General features: G+C 38.1%; 1 protein-coding gene across 1 annotated transcript in view; it reads right to left on the bottom strand.

The window, feature by feature from the left end:
* Positions 1-11136: 11136 nt before the first annotated feature.
* Positions 11137-21528, bottom strand: part of LOC149264174 (putative WRKY transcription factor 4) — a 188576-nt gene continuing 178184 nt past the window's right edge. Inside the window, exon 5 of the mRNA XM_089427553.1 lies at positions 11137-12336. Within this exon, the coding sequence (XP_089283679.1) occupies positions 11856-12336 (481 nt within the window). The 3' untranslated portion in view covers positions 11137-11855. The remainder of the gene's footprint in view (positions 12337-21528) is intronic.

The following is a 21528-nucleotide window of genomic DNA, read 5'->3' on the forward strand; positions in this document are numbered from 1 at the left end:
CGATCTTTGTTTGATGCGCACAATACCTCGTTAGAAATATCTATCCGAGGAATACAACTTTTGAGTGACCAACATTGGTCTATTACCCATGTTGGTCCTAGTTTTCCTAAAAAACATCATTTAGGTCAACAAACAGCTCCCAAAGTTTAGGACCCAAAAAACTGCCAAAAATAGTAAATTGTGCTACAAATAAGGAAACTGAAAAACTGAAAGAGACAGTTGTGGGGGTCCAAGTGGGATAGGCGAGTGGCCACCAACATCCAAATAGATCATTCTTGCCCCCTTAGGAAGCAATGGTCCCCATCGCGTTGAGTGCCTCCATGAGATGGGGAAACTTCCACTGAACTTGGTTCCTGGTGAGTTGTTCGGCAATCTCTTATGTGTCTAGTAATGGTGGGAAGCATGGTCAAGGGCGCTCCACATTGAACACTCGATGCAAGCCAAGGAATGGGGGAATGTTGTGCTCCAAAGCATTGTTTCCCACTGCCTTGGTAATGGTGTAAGGACCATATCGAAGTGGTCTGAACTTCCGATTGGCTCTTGTAAGGCATTCTTTCTGCAGATGCAACCAGACTTTGTCACCCACTTGAAACTTGTGTGGCACCTGATGTCGATCATTTATTTTACTTGGCATTTTCCAGAATGGAGCGACGATATATCAGCCCATTGAGTAGAGGTGCTCCAAGAGTCAAATCGAACGAATGCTTGACCTGACCGTGCAATGGTACCACTATGGGTGAGGAGAAGATGTTCTTGTCTTCTTTCATGACTGTATCCACCTGCTTCTGCTATGTGGAGGAACACTTCCCGAGGGCCATGGATGTGGCTACGATCTTCCCCTTACTTTGAGAGCGAACCAAAAAGAAAATGAATTTCCTAGTCTGGGAGATGATCTTACTGCATTTCTTAGCAGAGATCAAAGAGGTGGCGATAGGTGGGGCTACCTCTGGTATCCTGTATAATGAATTACCCAAAGAAATAACAACAGTGCGAGGCCTTGACTCATACACAGCATGTCGCTTCCATAAGTATGGTTGGCTTAATAATACATCACAAACATCAAGAGATGCAACATCACACAATACCTCATCTGTGAAGCGCTTAATGCCATAGGGAAGGCAGCGTTGCTAGCAGACTCAGAGATCTCGTCCTTGGTGAAGCCACCCGATATTGTATCGTTGTGGGTGTGGTGTAGTCGGTAGGACTAACCGCTTCATGACCTCTGCTAAAATGAGGTTATTTTGGCTGCCACTGTCGACAATGAATTGCAATGGAGAACCCTTCACCCACATTTGTGAGTGGAAAAGACGCTCCCCCTCCTCTGGATCTTCAAGGTCATTCTTCTGGATCTTGGCGGTGGCAACAGTGACGCTGGGCTCCACATCAATGATTTGCTTCCCTTTGTCATTCCTCTTGTTGAGTTCTGACTAAGGGTCGGAACATGCATCTGATTTTGAAGCCTTCAACTTAGCCACCAGCGACTGCTTGGTCCGACACTCACTTGTGTTATGAATGGGACTCTTGTGGAATTCACACCACTTTCCTATGTCCTTTGACTTTGTGGTGTTGTTATTTTCTTGCAGCTTCGATGGGTTGCCTTGGGTTGCCCCGTCTTGGCTTTGTCCTTGGTTCTGCGATTTGGGGAAGCCTTTCTCTTGCTTCGGATTCACAAATCCAAAGTCTCGCTTCTTCTGTTTAAACCTTTGCTCAGTCTTGACAGCGTATCGGTATTCCGTGTCGAGCGAGGAGATGTCTACGAACTCCATCTCATCCTGGATATACTTGTGTAGGCAGCCGCAGAGTTTGAGTACCAAATGCTGCTCAAAATCCTTGATACCCAACTTTGTGCGAAGGGTATGAAAAATATTGGTAAACTTTGACACATCTTAGTCCCTTCCCTGCCGCAATGTGGTCCACTTTATGTATTTATCCTCATAGCTTCCGACAGGGTAGTACTGCTCCTTTATGGCGTCCCGGAATGAATTCCAAGTGGGAGCGGATGAAAACAGTGAGTCTGTACTTTCATCCTTCTTCTCACAATAAGTTTCTTACCAGTCCTTGATGTGGGGTCAACTTTGAGAAGAGCAAAAATGATCTTTTCCTGGCTGGAAAAATCATGAACAGAAAAATACCCTTCTAGCATATTTAGCCATTTATCTATGGCGTCTACATCTATTTGGCCCTCAAATATGGGAATGTCAAAGTTTACTTGTACCTTAAATGGTGTGGCATTTCCAAAGTAGCTGTCCGAAGTAGCTACGTCACCCCTGGTTAGTCGCATAAAAGATTTGGGAAAAGTTGTCCATCATCGCGTTCCTCTATCGCTCGAGGGCTTCTTCGAGCAAGACTTTGATAGAATCTCTTGCGCCCTCGTCTTTCTTTTCATCTGCCATGGGAGACTATCGGGATTTGCAAGGCTGATCTTGCAAAGGTTCAACTAGATCGAGCCCTAGCTACTTATATCCCGACCGCGTTGGGACATGCATAGAAAAACAGAGAAAGAGCAGACCACTCTGATACGACTAATACGGATTTATGCAGGAACGCAACAAATTACAGAGATAACCATAAATACAGAGATGCGGCAAAAATAATACTTCATTTCATTAATGTAAAATATTGAAATATGCTTACAAAAATAAATGGAAATAAACTAGCTAGGGCGATGGTAGTTTATCTTTGAGAAGAGATGTGGCAGCTACATGCCTCTGAACTGTGTTACAATGAGTCTCAAAGGCCTATTTATTATTGAGAAACAATGGAAAACCCTAAACATCCAAAAACCTAACCCTAGGAGATGAAGCGCCAAACTGTGGGTACATCAACTTCTCGGGGTTGTAACTTTGGCATACGATCTTCGTTTGACGCGCACAATACCTCGTTAGAAAGATCTATCCGAGGACTACAACTTTTGAGTGACCAATATCAATGTATGACACATGTTTGTCTCAGTTTTCCCAAAAAACATCGTGTAGAGCCTCAAAAAGGCTTCGGAAGTTTAGGACCCAAAAAATTGCCAAAAATAGTAAATTGTGCTACAAATAAGGAAACTGAAAAACTGAAAGAGACAATTGTGGGGGTCCAAGTGGGATAGGCAGGTGGCCACCAACATCCACCTGGATCACAGAGGGACGCAAAAGGATTTCGGGGAAGAGGAAGTACTTCACCTGGGTCATAAATTTGTCAGGAAGCGTCTGTAAAATTTCTCGTTCCTGTTTTGCTGGTTTTAATTTTGTACATGAAAATTTGTTAAAGAATAATAAAATCCTCATCTGCCACACCAGTTTTCCCACATTTGTTTTTTCTAGGGAAGATTGTCCAAAACTAACTCTCATTGTGATTGTATTTGTGCTAGTATTTTTTTCCTTACATTTACTTTCTACAATGTTTTAATTGTGAAGGCTGCAGTAGAATATATTTCGATATTTGTTGTAAGAACACTGTGAATAACTTATTTCTGGGATAATAACTAGAAGAAATTATATTAATCACTACAATAGAATTTCTATTTAGAAATTTTCACAATCTAAATAATTTGCTCTATTTTGTTTTCCAGTCATTGCTTCATACCATTTTACTTACTAATTTGTGCAAGTAATTATGACCATGATTTTTTAAGCAATAATTTCCTTTTTTTATCTAAAATAATTTCATCAAGTTATTTCTGTATCCATGATATTGACTTTTGATTTTCATGAAGCATCACCTCAGAGATATCTTTGAAGTCTTCTTATTTAGAAATTTTCACAATCTAAATAATTTGCTCTATTTTGTTTTCCAGTCATTGCTTCATAGCATTTTACTTGCTAATTTGTGCAAGTAATTATGACCATGATTTTTTAAGCAATAATTTCCTTTTTTTATCTAAAATAATTTCATCAAGTTATTTCTGTATCCATGATATTGACTTTTGATTTTCATGAAGCATCACCTCAGAGATATCTTTGAAGTCTTCTTATGAAGCCATTTATCGATTCTAACTTCATTTTCATGTTATGGAATGTCAACATCTTCTTATATGGAAACATCAAAAATAATTTGTTCATATTTAACATGAAGGTATCCAGTTCTTCAAACCAAGGTAAAACGAGAATTATGTCGATCACTTATTTAAACATAGTCACAAACATGAATTGAATATACATTTGCAATTCTTAATTTTTACTTGCAAGTTCCTAATTTTGTATTTTCCTTTTGAAATAAGAGATTTATTCTCAATTATATTTGATTTTAGAATTAATAATTGGTTTACCAAATCAACATTAATATAATTTTCGTCATGATTCTCGCTAATAATAATGTCGACCTTTCTTTTCCTTTGAATACTCTAATTTAATGTATATAATCCATAACATGAGATCATGCTACCTTTATATGACAATCTTCCCTTAATCGCTTTTTACTTTCCTTTTTCTTACTTTTAAGTTAAACTTGTCATTATATATGTATGTTATTAAAAAACTACATATTTTTAATATTATTTTTATTATTATTTTTCAAGTGACTTTTTAATAAAAAGATAATTTAAAGTAACTTATTATTTTATAATTTATCTTTCTCCTTTTTCAAATTGGTTATTTTATAAAGAGTCATGTACTTTCATCAAAACTAATTATTATTTATTATTTATATTATTTTAAGGTATTTATGTTCTTATTATTTATATTATTTTATGGTATTTATGTTCATTAAAATGGAGTTCAACTTCTTCAAAAATCTTCTAATCAACTTCCTTCAATTTTGTTTTCTTTTTCCTTTTGAAGTTGAAATGTGACCCTAACTATCAATTTTTTACGTCTTTTTTCAATTCTAGATTTTATTTTTTATTTCACCATTTAGGATTTCCTCAACTTTCTTGCAAACTTCCTTTTCATGTTTTTTGATAGTATCTTCATCCACAGCGATGCTTCTTTTCTTATTTCAATCTATCAACCTCATCTAATAGTTTTTTATTATGGTTTCCTAATATGCACATTTCTTCATCTTTCGCTTTCAATTTCTCTATTGACTCGTCATTTTTCCACCTCCCTTTGCTACTATTTCCTTATTTTTATTTTGAATCTACTAATGAGTGCTTCATATCTCACCACCCTTCACCTTGATCTCTTTTTTTACTTCTTTTAACTCATCTTCAATTTTATGCATTTCCATGAGCATCATGGCTTGACGCATTAGGTTGAAATGTTAGCATCATTTCGACTTAAACAAAATTGATAGAACACTATTCTTCAAGTACTACCCATGTGGTGTTTCGTCTAATATCATTATCAATATTCATCCTCTACTTCTAGGCTTCACCAAAAAAATAAGTTCTTCCAATTGAGGAGTAATGTCATATTCCTTTACCATCTACAACCATTCCATAGGGTTGATTTTCTCTTTATCTTCATCGGCTAAGAATTCAAGCATTGTCATTTCTTATTCATTAAGTTCTTGACCAGAACCCTCAACTTATAACTTCAATATATTAACAACAATGATCTCAAATAACTATGATAAAGTTCATGATGTTTAAAGAATACCTCTTGGAGATCACTTGATCTTTTCACTACTTTAGGTATAATAATGCATCTTCCACATTTCTAAAATATTTTGATCACATTTCGTTGTATATTAGCACATCATTGAACTTTAAAATGACATAATTGTATAAACAAGTCATAAGCAATTTACTCCTTCACCTTTACAATGTTCTTGGTGCATTACTGAAGCTAACAAGTATAAACATTATGCAATGCCTATCAATTGTTGACAAACATTTTCCATCCATCTTTCACTCAAGCCAATTGATATCCCATCTTCACATCAAGCTTGGACGAACTTGGCTCCACAAACATATAGCCAAACAAATGCAATTATATGTAAGTGTGTGTTATTTTTTAAGTTAATACACATTTTCTAATGACCACAACCAATTAAGCATGTTAATGCTTCTTGATGTGAAGGTCCAATTAAAAGGAGGGATTTCAACTTTGACCACCACTTTGAAAGTAATATTCATACTTAGCACGAACAATATCTAATGGTTGAAGTATAGAGATATAACAAAGTATTATAACTAACATCAAGAGTATTAATTGTAATCAAGAAATTAGTTCCCAAACCAATAAAACACATTACTAATTAGATTTGGAAACATTAATTGCATAAAAAAAAATAATAAATAAATAAATAAATAAAATATCTTCAATAAATATCTGTAGGTTTATCAATATTTGTTATTGCATCAAGACTTGGCCCTCAATGTTTCTACTTCCTGTTGGAGAATCATTTCACATTTACACATCATTTATAATTTAATACTCACATTTCCAACTATGGGGAGACTCTCATTTCACAAGTTGCTCCCCTTCAACATAATACTATAATGCTGTTTAGATCATTTATATGTCTCGCAACATTCAATAATTTTCCAATTCATACTTGTGTTGATACCAAAAACGATATTATATTTACTAGTCAAATTATATCCTAATTAAAGTTGTGAACATGTGCCCTTGATCAATTTTGCACACTCATTTCCCAATAAACTATGAAAAAGCATATACTTACAATTAATAAAATCTATAATACACCATGCTGCAAATACAAATCAAGTTCCTCAATGATAAGGGATCATTTAAATTTACAATATCTGAGTTCCCTTAATGATGAGGGAAACATTTAAATTACAAGGTAGGAATTACAATAAGCATTTTCAAATCTCCAAGTCCTAAACTCTGTCTTCCCATTTCTATTTTTATAATATTAAAAAGAACTATACACCTCACCGAAAATATTGTTTATGTGATAGCCAATTGTAACTTCTACAAATGACACCCACCATGATTACTTGAATTCTCATTCAAGTAAGGGTACATCTAGTTATTACACTGCATTAACTATTTCACGACCTCTAAACAAATTAAGCACAAAAATACATTCTTGCTCAATCACTCAATGTCTCCCATAATGCTCATGCTCACACATTTTCTTAGCTTGTTCAACATTTTTTTTCACAGTTGTATTTATTATCCTCTGTTCTCTCCTAGGTCATCTGATTTTCCCTTTCATACAACCTTCATTTCATTTCACATAGTTATTCCTTTGTTACACTGTAATACATAGTTTAGTTATTCCTTTGTTGCGCTGTAATACATAGTTATTCCTTTGTTACGCTCTAATATATCCCTTGACCAGCCAAAAATAGGATTTTTTCCGCCATTTCCTTTATCCATTTATGTATTAATGAATCTCAAGAGTATTATCATTTAACATTCCAAATATGGTAATACTCAAGCCTAGTACGTTTAAAAATAAAGACAAAAAGACTACATGAAAGCATTATTATTCTATAACCTTCCTTACAACGGACCCCAAAATGGAGCAAATTTCAAACCTAGTTTCTTCAATAAGCGATCTTATAATCCCAAAATCCTTGATCCATTTTCCATTTAAGTAAGATTTTCAATTTTGATTGTAAATGAAAGAGGTCTTATACATCCCAAGCAGGTTGATAGAAAAAGACGAAAAAGGCCATAAACCAAGAATTACAAGAAAACTTACCTAATGATATAACTACGTGCAAAGAGAATATTACAACTCTTATATACAAAGGTTATCACTATGTATGAAAACTAGTCAAATCCATGTTCTAGAATGAATGTTCTGCTCAAATTAAAACGTTAGTCACATTATTTTTTTGTAAGCTTCTGCAAAAGATTTATATTAATAAAAGAATGTATTACAATGAGTACATATAGCCTTCGACACTCCAAAAAGACTAACCTGAAAGAGCATGCCTTCAACCAGGTGAAACAAGAAAGAACACCATTTCTACCTAATCAAACGTTAGTCACATTAATTAATCCATGCTCGCCTTCAAATTTTCCCGTGCTCATTTTGTTATATTTCTATTTTTCCATGCTAAATTATAGATCTCGGCTTAGTATAACTTCCAATCTATTTTTCTAATTGCGTCATATATTTCTTCAGCGAAGTAGCAACATAAATAATCCTATGGTCGACATCATTATCTCGCATGTTCTGGGCCATCTTTCAGTCAACTATCCTCTTCCAAAGAAGAGCTTGTTTAAGAGTTTACTCGCCTCTTCTACGTCAACCTCAAGCTCTGATTCAATTCTGCTGTCCCAGAAGAAACATTTGTATACATCAACTTTGACTTCATATTCAACTTAGTCTCGTAATCACTAGGTTAACAGACAGTGGACGGTTTGGATCATTATACTAAACCAGGTAACGCAAAATCTGCAGTATGGTGTGCCTATGTTTTGTCTCCTACAACCAAAAAAATGATGTACCATTATAATCGTTACTTTCCGCCCCGCTGCAATGTGGATTAAACCATTATAGCATAAATTGAACAGATGTTAAATATTTATGTTTACAATTAAACAGAAGAGTGGATTAAAAGTAATACTACTAGCACTTACTAATATTCAGCAATGAACTGCCAATGCCAAGTAAACCTTAATTAGAAATAACATGATGAGCAAAAGCACCCATCAGATTCAAGGCCTGGGATTAGGCGCTCCACCTCAACTTTAAAAGTCGTATTCTGGTAATTCAATTTTAAAACAAGGTCCAGTGGTCCCAAATGACCAGTGTTCATATTCTGGTAATTCAATTTTAGAGCAAGGTCCAGTGGTCCCAAATGACCAGTGTTCATATTCTGGTAATTCAAGTTTAGAACAAGGTCCAGTGGTCCCGACTCCCAAATGACCAGTGTTATCGGAACCAGCTGATCCAACTGGTTTGGTCAAACTGGTCTAGTATGAGGTCTGAAACCAGAAATGGCCGGTTCGGTACCAAACTGGCTTTTCTTCACTAAACCAGCAGGTTCAGTTCAATGTGACTAAAGACATTCCCAATGCAATTCAGTTATAAAACAATTAAAAAACAAAACAAAACAAAAATAGTGGGACAACCTAATATTCAAGCATATAGCCTCATTGAATTTCATATGGAGAAAGTAGAATTTTAGATATCGCTCAAAATCCAGCAGACTTTACGAAATTTCAGGATTTCAAGATTAGGCAGATTGCAATGTTTCCATTGGATTTTGTCATGTACTAGGCTATGGTACTAGTATTTAATCAAGAGCACCAAGCCCTCTATGTGACTTGATGTTAGGGGCATTGGTTGTTAAACTCTATCATGACCCTAGTGCAAATGTACCCATCACTCAAACAAAATCTTGATTTGACATGCTACATTTATTCTATCTTATTTTAATGCTTAGAAGATGATATTGGTGAGGAAGATTCCAATATATGCAATGATTTTGATGACATGTAGGTATTTGTTGTAGCATGATCTTTTTTTGATGCTACAGACCATCTAGAGCCTATTTGTTGATGTATTTTCGGCTCACATATGGATTGCAATCGGTGCTATTTTGGTTATGTGCACCCTTGCATGCTATATAAATGAAAACTTTTGCTCATTTGTGTATAAATGGTTTATATATGTGTGTGTGTGTGGGGGGGTTCACGGACACTTAGTGGTCACTACATCCACGGGAAAATCCATGGAGATCAACCCAAAGGGATCTACCCACCAGCGAAACTAACAGGGCTTAATCCCAAGGGCGTCGAGGAGATTTGCCCCCGTGACCTCCCAAATGGCGAGATACTTATCAATGGGAACTCAACCAACTAAGCTATCCCTTGCAGCGTATATCAACCCGAAGGGATCTGCCCGCCAGCCAAATTAGCAAGGCTAAACCCCAAGGACGTTGAGGAGATTTGACCCTATGACCTTCCGAATAGCGAGGTACTTATCAATGGGAACTTAACCAACTAAGCTATCCCTTGTGGCTTATATATATATAATTTGAATATTTTGTGTTTTTGGTGAACTGGTTTTTTGGTCTGGGTTTTTTACCGGTTTTCAACCAGTTCCCAGTTCAGAGGGTTTTATTTAATGTGTTTTTGGTCAACCGTTTTTTTGGTCTGGGTTTTTACCGGTTTTCAACTAGTGCCCAGTTCAGAGGGTTTTATTTTGTGTGTTTTTGGTCAACCGGTTTTTTGGTCTAGATTTTTTTACCGGTTTTCAACCAGTTTCTAGTTCATAGGGTTTTCTGGTTTGGTTCCAATAACATTGCAAATGACAGAACAAATAATGCCTCACACAACCCCAACAAACACCAAGACTTAAAACAAACATAACCCATCTAGATATACTGAATGAAGACAAGAAAATGTTGTTGCCTGCAATGTCACATGGTTCGGGTTCGAGTTCAAGGTCGGTTTGAGCTCAAAAGGAATTATAGGATAAAATAGTAAGAAAACAACATCAATAAACATCAAAACTGTTGTTGAATTTAGGCCTCTGTGATCCATAACATATTTTTTAGAGGAGTTTTCGGCGGAAATCACATCATAATTCATTTGTCGACGCGTTTCAAACCAACCAGTGTGGTTCATCGTCAGGACCACTAATGAACCACACTAGTTGGTTCGAAACGCGTCGAAAAATGAATTATGATGTGATTTCCACCAAAAACTCCTCTAAAAAATATCAAAAATGTTATCATGGACATAGAAACTGCAAAGATAAATTACAAGCCTGAGATGTGACATGAAGTTATGAGTTTTGATCTATGGACTTGGTCAATGGATATAAGGTTCGATGAGGTTCGTCGAACCTCAAAACAAATGTAAGGCTCACCAAAATTCGAACCTCGAGGTTAAAGTTTGACGAACCTTGTGACATAGGTTGCCTGTAATATTTAGGTTTTTGGGGCTACAATTATTTTTACATGCAAATCTCTCTTTTCAGATCAGTCAAAGAAATCATTATTTCCCTCTATAGCAAATACCCCCAAAAACTCTTAGTATTTTGAAGTGCACCAACCTCTTACAGCTTTTCAGACTAAAAAGTGTTCATTTCGAGACCATATATTTTCATTTCCAATGCCAAGGCAAAGATCAGCACAAGAAGAAGAGTTGTGACTTATAAGCTGTTGTAAACAACAAACAAGTTAATGTTGCAAAGATAAGATCCTGCATTTATGAGTGTTTCAGTAAAAAGTGAAATTTTGAACGTTTCAAAATTTCAGAAGTGCCTGGTTAAAAACATTATCAAGATGTCTCAAATACATGTCCTTAAATTTCTGACCCCAGTTGACATGAATACAAGAAACGTCTGATCTTTCAGACCAACATAACTTCAAGGAAGATAGAGCTAAAATCATTGAGGCAAATCTTATCATGAATTTTACAAGAAACGTCAGAGACGATGCTATTTTGAGTGTCTCCAACCTTGGGTGTTGAAACATACCTAATACTGAAGTCTATGCCCAGCAATAATACCACAGAATAAAAACTATAGCACATCGCTGAAGATGCTGTCAAAATGAATAAGAAGCCTCAAAAAGCTCTACAAGAAGCCAAAAGAATTTACAGAAAAGTGTAGTATGCTGTCAAGACAGAAGGGATCACGCTAGAGCCATAAATAAATAAGAAACAGAATTCCACCTTCTGCCATTGGAAACTTGAATGCCTTCTGCCAACAAGAGGACATATGATCCAGGAAGCAATAATACAACTACTAACCCCACAAAGAAAACAAAAGTAGCACTTTCATTTTGACATGGCATTGACTTTATTTGTCCGAACGCTAAAGCCTGAGCACTTCATGGCTGTAGAATTCTTGGCGGAAATCCTAGAACTGGGCCATGCAGCATGTTTATAGTCCCTGCAGTCATAAACGGACATCATTTGGTGAACCCAAAGTAATGGTAATACAGTTTAACTCCATGTGCAAACTTCCAAGTACACCACCAAATACACATTGGAACCATATCATTTGTGCCCATACTTTGGCTCAAACCCACAAATTCTTAAAAAGGGTTATTGTTCTTCCTTTGGTCTAATAGTCCCCAACACTTGCACTGTTTCTGAAAGAGGTACATTAACACCACCACCAAAAGACCCTCCTGTATTTGTGTATGTCAATAATGGCACACTCGTTGAAACAGGGGCAGTATTCTTCATATTTTCACTATGGCTCTTGTCACAAATGGCTAGCACAGGTTCTCCACTTTCTTTATTGGCATCATTCCTCCCTTCAGGAGTGCTCTCTGAAATCCTGCTGAAGGCAGATTGTTTGTTTCCCATCTGTTGGCTCATCAATACATTTGCTCCAACACTATGATTTACGGTCTGAACCTGTGAAACAGCTCCTGCTACATCATGGCTGCTATGTCTTGCAGCTGGCACATCATGATTGTGCTTTCCCTCGTATGTCGTAATAACAGCTTTGGCATCAGTTGATGCTCTTTCAACATGTTTACGCACAGGACATCCAAGATTGGTACACTTGTAATAACTCCTGATAAAATCAAACATAGAGGCATTATCATGTTAATATAAATGTACAACATGGCTAATATATGCTAAATGAATACACAAGAAGATCTGCCATGGAAACAAGAAGTCTTACAAAGTAATTAATAATATATTAAAAAAAGGCATTAACCAATTCCTTTTTCGAAAGTAACTATTAGAACTAAAATCATGTGCACAAGGGTATCATAACCATATAAGATTGTTCAAAGAAACAAAATGACAAAAAGAGTGTTAAGCTTCTGGTTTCCCTTTCACATTTAGCTCCAGCACATTTTGAAAAGTATACTAAGAATATTTAAACACAATGAATTCCAGATATATCATTTCAATATAGAACGAAAGGAAGACTGAAAAGAAAATGATCAAGCCGAGAATTGTTCTACTTGGTTTTCCAGAGAAAAAAGGTATGGAACAGAACTTGAGAAGAATTTCTCACAAAATTTCACTTCAAATTATGACTTCATATTGCATCATAACACAGATTTATAATACACAATTTGTTTCAAATTTGGACAGTGTATTAATTCTCCATCCCATGATAGACCAATGCAAAATTGTTTCACCCCTTCTAAAAATGTCAGCCATTTTGAAACTTAAGTCTACCCTATCATCTATGTGAACCTCCATGTGTTCCTTCTTTTTGCATGAAATGCCATATTCTTTGCTAGTTGAATCGCACTTTATGTGTCACGATACAGGGGTCTGGCTTGAGTTTGTTTAAAGCATAAATCACTGAACACCTGGCCATATCACTTCACACATTACTGCAATTCTTTGTTAGTTGAATCGCACTTTATCTGTCACAATAGAGGGGTCTGGCTTGAGTTTGTTTAAAGCATAAATCACTGAACACCTGGCCATATCACTTCTCACGTTACTGCAATTCTTTGTTAGTTGAATCGCACTCTATCTGTCACGACTCACAATAGAGGGGTTGGGCTTGAGTTTGTTTAAAGAATAAATCATTGAATACCTGGCCATATCACTTCACACTTTACTGCAACCACTTCTCTATACTCTCTTTTTTGGAGGACAATGCAACAGTTGTTCTCTTCTTGTAACCAACAAAATTACTCCTACACCCATCCTGAAAAAGCAACCTATGTTAGATTTTCTTTTAGCAATGCAATATATCTAGTCCTAGTGCATGGACCCAACCCTGCACACATGTAAATTCACACCATAATATTGATCCCAAGGGAGATCAGAGGCTAGCTAAGCCCAGGACAGTTTGGATTCATGCCAAAGAGAACAGGAATCTAAGTATAGAAGCACACGCCTCGTTGGTTTCTTCTTTATAAGAGCAATTTGCATACAAGAAAAAAGCACAGGCCACACATCACATACAACAATATTGAACAGTTTCAGAGTGGTAGACAGAATCACAGGAGCCACTAAAAGACAGGTCACACAGTCCAGCACTGCAACCCAGTCACACATTAAGAGGTTCCATCGTGGTAATACTTTGTCACACAGCTGAGCACATTGGCTTTATCACAGAAGCCCAAGCAGAACAGCACAAAGCAGACTGGTGCGATTTGACAGCTCAGCAGAAGTCCACATTGAATTGCAACAATAGCTACGGACGATCTTCCTGCAACCCTCTATTCCTCTTTCTAGATTTCAATCAAATACTGTACTATATCGGATATGAACAGATGAGAGATGAAATGTGATGTGTTACATAAATATTTCTACTTCTTAGGGCAATATAAATGGGGTTAGCTGAAGTTGCTTAGTTTCTAACAGGGTTCATGTTAGCTTTACCTGGTTGCTCACTCACTTTTCTCCTTCAACGTGGCCATAAAAAGCAGATCATCCTCCAGCATTGGCACTCTCAGCAAGTACTTGCCTTCGTTCCTATGGGGTTAGCTGAAGTTGCTTAGTTTCTAGCAGGGTTCATGTTAGTTTTACCTGGTTTCTCACTCACTTTTCTCCTTCAACGTGGCCATACAAAGCAGATCATCCTCCAGCATTGGCACTCTCAGCAAGTACTTGCCTTCGTTCCTGTGCACAGCAGAGGGGGAAATGGGGTGATGGCCGAGCGCATATCTTGGAAGCAACACAGCAGTTATGGAGACAGAGGTAGAGGCACATGCATGCCTCCATCATGCATGTGCCAGAAATCAAGAGATACAGTTTCAGCCTATCTTCTTTTTGGAGTGTTGTTCCAGATTTAGATTGAGTGTCAAATTTATCTTAGCTGCTGCTCTAAACATAGATTAGATACAATGCATGAAGATAATCTACTCCGGGAAGGAGGCACAGATCCCCAAAAGGCACATGCATGCATGCTATAGCTTTCTTCAGTTGGAGTGCACTATTTCTGGCAATTTCATCGAGCAGGCATGTGCCAGTGTTCAGAGATTCAGTTTTAGCCTATCTTATTTTTGGAGCATTGTTCCAGATTTAGATTAAACACTTAATTTATCTTAGCTACTGTTCTAAACTTAGATTATGGGCACTGCATCAGGGTAATATATTGCAGGAACGGCGGCAGATCCATAAAAGGTGCATGCATGCAAACTGCAGTCTTCCTCTGTTGGGGTGCACTATTCCTGGCAGCATAGTCCATGGGAGAATTAAAGTTAGGGATTATATTTTTAGCAAAGGCTCACCACAGGGATGAGAAGAATAATTTTTGTAGCCGCAGCAGGTGCACGCTGTTTGGGATAGATACAAATTTGAGAGACAGCATGTGGTCTTGAGTAGTTTGTGAAGATTTCAACACTGAAATTCTATTGCAGTGACTGGAATTAATTCTTCTAATTGTGAATTAATTTAGCAGTTTATTGTTACAGCAACAACGAATTAATCACACTACAATCTTCACAAATAAAAATGCTACGGAAGATAAACTGGAATCTGAGAAAGTACTAGCACACACACAAAAATTTGACATAGTTCTTTTTGGACAAAAGTCCCCGGAAAAACCCAACATGGGGAAACCAGTGCAGCAGCTGAGGGTTTTTATTATTAAGCAGCAGTAAAAAATTCTGAGTACAACAAAGATCATCAAATTGGCAAATCTATCCAAGAGAAATACTAGCAAAAATTATCTGAGGTAATTTACCCTCACTCGAAGCAATCCCGGCACTTGACTGCCTCTGAAAATCTCGTAGTCCAACTAGGCCCTGCGCAGGCCCTACACGTCACCCTAGCTCAGTCCCTCAAATGCTCTGCCTGAATCAGCTGCCAATCTAGTCGTCCTACCTGTTATTGACTGGGAAAACGCTTCTTCGGCCCTCTGGAAAGCTTTCCCAGCCTCTGGAACTGAAAACACCATCCTCTTCAGTTGGAACAAATTGCCTTCTTGAGGCCCTGCGCTACCTTTGTGCTGCCTCCTGGAGAAAATCTCGGCCTCCTCTTTCTGAGTCCCTGAAACTGGAAGAAATTCCTCTGCACTCACTGTCTTTGTCCCTCTTCGTCATTGTTTCTCTTCTTTGGCTCGAACTCGTCTGGCAACTTCTGCTGCTCTTTGGAAAATCAAATTGCCCAAGGAAATTGATCTCAAGTGTGTGTATCCTCCATCTACCCATCGACCTCCTCTTATAATCTCTAGTTGGGACTCCAACGGCCAAGATTAAAACATAATCGATGGCTGAGATCATTTTTGGATCGATCTGTGCGAACTTTTATATGATTCACACCTTTCTCAATTAACACTGATAAATTAATCCCTATTCCTAAGTTTAGACATAAGAAATATTTAAAAATAGGCTAATAATCTAATTGAGACACTTCTAAGTGAATTTCCAGAAACGATTTTTGGGTTATGGAAAACTCCTGTGTTTTAGCCTCTCCACAAAGTTTTGAGACTATAACACCTTTGATGCTACAAAAACTAACACTCCCTCTAAGCGAGGAAGGTGTTCTAGTGTTGCACTATTGCTACAACACTTTGTCTTTGTATCACCCTTTGTCACATTGTTGATGTCTGACCACTATGCATGACTACCACTGCACACCAACCACTGCGCAACTCTGATGTTGCATTTATGTTGCTGCTGACACTACTACATTGTTGCCAACTCTGCATCTGCACTGCAACTCCCTCTCAACTATTGTTGTTGCTACTGCCATCGAGAAGCATCCAAAATACTGAATCAACTGTGTTTGTGATGCATTTGTCTCCTGAGCATCTAACTGCTACTAGCCTTTGCATTGTCCATTGGGGAATTTGCGTTGTTTCTAACTCTGCTACTGAGCCTCCTGCTCTATTACCAGCACTGCACTGCTCCTCAGCACCTGACTACAACTAATCTGCAATTGTCACTTTGGTATATGATTGCATTAACTCACACTAATCCATCCTGCTACTGTATTATACTATGGACCCCCCGTAGCAAGGTAATGATCCATGAGGAGAGCACCTCAATGAACTTTGCCCAACCTCTGCTTTGCTCTAGGACTATAGCTCCATATCGCCCCACCTCACTCCTGGAGGTATAGCTGCTATCATGGCAAAATCTTCCTCCAACCTAGAGGACACCTTGTCTATCTTTGTAGACATTGTCCCCTGATCCTGCTTCTCCTGCTTATCCTTCTTCCTGAGAGGACACTGGGTACTGTAGTGGCCAAACTCGCCACAACATAAGCATTTGACCTTAGATAGGTCCTTCTTCTTCTTCTTCTCCCCCTCTCCCCAACTAGGACCCTTTTATGCTAGGACCACATTCTCCTCTTCCTTCTCACCCTTTGTGCCCTTGTTGCTACTTGTGTTGATGGTGCTCTTTAATATAACTTGCCTCAACTCCTCCTACTATAGGTCTGACCACATCCTGTCCCATCTAGGCAAAATGTCTCGGCCACTCCTCTGAGACATTGTTCAGTGCCAACCGTACAAGTTTCGCTGGTTGAGGTGCTTCCCAAACAGCTGCAAGCTAATGACAAACCCCCTGAATCTTGGTGATGAAGGAATCTATGCCTTCACCCATCTGCGTCCTAATGCTTCTCAGCTTCTCCTGCAGGAACATCTTCCACTACTCGGAAGTATTCTGATATAGTTGGTTGAGAGCGTCCCACATCTCCTTGGCAGTGTTCTTGCCAAATATATGAGAGACTATATGGTCCCAAACTCCATCCAAGATCAACCGCTTTGCCATCGCCATCTCTTTCTTGTATTCCTTCAGTTGATCTGCATCCTGGCGAACTGCCACCACATTTTCTACATGGGCTTTCAAGTCATATTCATCCAGAAGGAAGGACATCCTAGCCTTCTAGATGACAAACTTGGATGCCCTTGTTGAAATATGTAACTAGGTTTGGTCTTCAGATGGCATATGTAATCGTGATTTTATGTATTTAATGAAAAGAGAAAAAAAAAATTATTATTCTTGAGGCATGGGTTTCATGTTGATTTGGGGTAGCGTTGAATGTGCTCTAGCCACAAAAATTGGTGGAGAGGCTAAAGCACATGAGATCTCCATACCCAGAAAGGGTTTGGGCAGATTCTAAACAGTTTGGGAGATATTAAAATAATTAATATTTTTAATGGAGTCCAGAAGTCTAAACTTAGGAAAATTAAAATATTAATGTGAATTAATATAAAACTGTGTTAGAATGGTCCAAAAGTCATGGATCAAGCCAGATCTAATCTTAGCCGTTGATTAGGGACTTAATCCCGGTCGTTGATTTGTCAACGAGAAAAGCATAAGAGGAGGCTTGAGGGTCACTTGGAGAACACACCAAGAGATCAAGATTTCGATTTTCTGGGGTTGGGTTTGCTGAAAAGGTTGAGAGAGTGATCAGAGTTGCAACTGAGGGGCAATGAATACAGAAGCAGAGAGGCAAAGATAGCACCGGGAGGATCAGCACAATAGCCGGAGAGAGGGACACAGAAGCAGCCAAGGGTTCACGCAGAGCCAGCCAGGGCTCACGCAGAGGCAGCCAAGAGTTGCACAGTGCTTCAGAGGGTCAGCGTGGGTGACGCAGAGGGCTAGAGAATTGACGCAGTGCCTCCAGAGGCTGACGCAGACCAAGCCAGAGTGATGTTGGGCTAACGTTAGGCCAGAGAGAAACTAACGCAGTCCCTAAAGGCTGACGTTGGGGTTTCATGGGGCAGATTGGAGCTATAAAGCTGCCAGAGTGTTTATCCAGGGTTTCAACCAGAATATCTGCTTCCGAGTAGAGAGGTACTACTAGCCGAGATTTTTCTCTGTTGGGTGAGTCGGATTTGGCACCCAAATTGTATTTTGAAACTACTTAATAAATCAAACCAATGTTACTTGGGAGCGGGAGCGGGAGCAACCATTTTCAGAAGCTCCTGGTTTGGGAGCAAATCTCGGAGCGATTTTTCAAAAAAAAAAAAAAAAAATATATATATATATATATATATATATATATATATATATATATATATATATATATATATATATATATATTGATACATATATGTCAACAAAAACATGTAGAATGATGAATTAGATATAAAAAAAAACATTAAAAAAACATAGATTGATCATTGAACCATATCACATCAATCATCTAGAAATTATAATCTTCATCAACTATGTCCACAAGTTAGTAAAATACATATTACAATTGCAACATATTGAGTCTTGTGAATCATGATTCATCAAATTCAATCTTAAAGTTTCAACTTCAAGCTTTCAAAATTGAAAATTCAATATATAACATTTATCATCATTGATCACAAAAGTTGTACTTGTAAGCTAATTTTAACCATTACAAGAAGTAATATCTTAGATATTTCTAAGTCCTAACTTCTAAATGTTAACATGAAATGAAATGTTATAAAATGAAACATCAATAATGAAATGAAATGAAACATCTTTAGTCTTTCAGGAAGCATCATATTCATAATTCACAATCATTACCAATGAGTTATAATTGCCAACTTCAAACTTCAAATTTTCATTGTCACAGTGATATATTGTTTACAAAAAATATCATTATGATATGAAAGAGTCAAGAGTCAAGGACTCAAGACTCAACAGTTATGAAAACTAATAGAAACTAGAAAAGACAAGTAAACTATAAATCTACATGTGGTCCTTGCCACGAGAGTCTCCAGGAGTATGAGCAGGTTGTGGTGGTCTTCTAGGAGTCTCCCGCACAGACCGACGACCAGAACTAGAAGGCACTGCCCTCCACGTGAGGGTGTAGATGGAGGTGGCGACAGCAAAGGAACAAGGCTTGGACCTCGAGCACTGTTACTGGATGGTGGAGGTGGAGGTGGCATGGCTGCTACAGCTGCAGCTGCTTCATCTTCATCCCTTATAAGTTCCTCTTCCAGTTCTTCAAGATGCACTATATCATCCTCCAAATTGTCATCCTCTGGGTGATTGTCCCAAATTTTACATGTGGGATCCTCATAAGCCCGATCACAGTAATGACTCAACAACCTCAAGTTGTAGTGCACATAAACCAAGCTTTCTGCTCGGTTTTCATTGAGTCTGTTTCTTTTCACATTATGTATGAAGTTGTAGGTGCTCCAACACCTCTCTGCAGAAGAAGTATTCACAACCTGTGATAGAATTTTTTTTGCCAATTTTGGCAAAGTCCATGGCTGCCATATGTTTCCCACCATGTGAGAGCATCAAATTTGTCTTTGTCTTCCATTGCATGGAAGGTACCAAACAAACCAATGCCACTGAAGTATTTGCCTATTTCAAGGCGCACGGATGCACATTCCTCCCTATCAGGTATCAACTTTTCTGATGCTTGCAAATATCCACTAGTTACCTCTGCATCTAAATGGGGTTTGGTCTTAATCCCACCCCCTAGTGCAGGTTGGCCCAACCAAGATGTAGAGTAGTATTTTGGCGTAAGGATATACGCCAAGCAATATTGTAGAATATTAAGTCTATTCCACCGCTCACACACACAATCATGAATCAGTTTGTACAAGTCGGGATCTCTGTTATGAACAATATCTTTTATTTGCCCCAACATGGTATCCATCTGCTCATACACCTCGCCAATCACTGGTTTGTCTATATCTGCAAACCGAATCATGTGATAAATGGGCTTGGTGAAATACAATACTTGCCTCACACTTGTCCAAAACTGACCATCAAGAGCAGCCTCCTCCACCAGTTCAAAACCTCGCCTGTCAGCTGCATTTGTAGCCCTTTCCTTTAATACCTGCCAATGTGGACTTGATACCATGCTAGCCAATGACTCTCTTACCTTCAAAAGGCACCTGAAGGTGAGGTAATAGCTACCAAATCTGGTCTTCGCAATCTTCAACAACTCCAAATCTCGAGTGACTGCGCAAAAGGCCATGGGTATTGCTATGATTTGTAATAAATTTTATCATTTGTTTGCCTTTCTTGTACAAATCACCAATCCATTTGTATTGTGCATTTTTGTTCTTGACAACATCATGCATCAGAAAGTTCAATGTGTAAACCAAACATCCAGACCAAAATATGTTGGGGTATTTATCCTCAATAATTGCTCCCGCTACATTACAATTAGGAGCATTATCAGTGATGACTTGGATGACATTGTATGGCCCAATACGATCAATTGTTTCAAGTAATGCTTCTGCAATGTTGATGGTGATCCTGAACTTGTTTGAGTAATCATGTGCAGTTAGAAAGATGGCACCACTAACAGACACAGCAAGAACACTTATCAATGGCTTGCCTTTTACATTTGTCCATCCATCAGATACAATGGACACCCCATGGTCAGTCCAAGAACTTGTCATTCTATTCAAAGAATGTGATATTTTTTATTTTTCATGATCAAGTCCAACGGTTCTTGCCTTGTCATACCCAGGGCTCTTGTATCCTTTAGGGGCATCATTTATGGCAAAAACCATTTCGTGTCAATAAGGTGAGTGAAGAACATTGAATGGTATCCCACATGCATAGAGAAACCTGTAAACCTTTGAATCCACATCATTCCTACACCCCTCATCAAGGAAATCTGATATGGTTCTACGCCTTAAAGCTGATGACCTTGTGCCTCCATATCCACTACCTTGGGAGGATGTTGAAGGAGTTCTTTGTGCTTGTGATTGTGAGGTTGGTTCAAAGAAACCCCTTGATTTTTTTGATTTGTATTGGGCTTTCTCCTCTTCCCTTATGTATTTGGCTCTATCCGCTGCTGACACCGCTAGACAAGTTTTGATTCCTATTTGTTTGTCTCCATCCCATGGCCTTTTCCCGCAAAGGTGTTTTCTGGCACAGGTGTATGAACC

This window comes from Pinus tabuliformis, chromosome 6 (genome assembly GCF_031772625.1).
Source record: "Pinus tabuliformis cultivar Carrire ecotype Pingquan chromosome 6, CPIR1, whole genome shotgun sequence".
In the NCBI taxonomy this organism is placed as follows: domain Eukaryota; kingdom Viridiplantae; phylum Streptophyta; class Pinopsida; order Pinales; family Pinaceae; genus Pinus; species Pinus tabuliformis.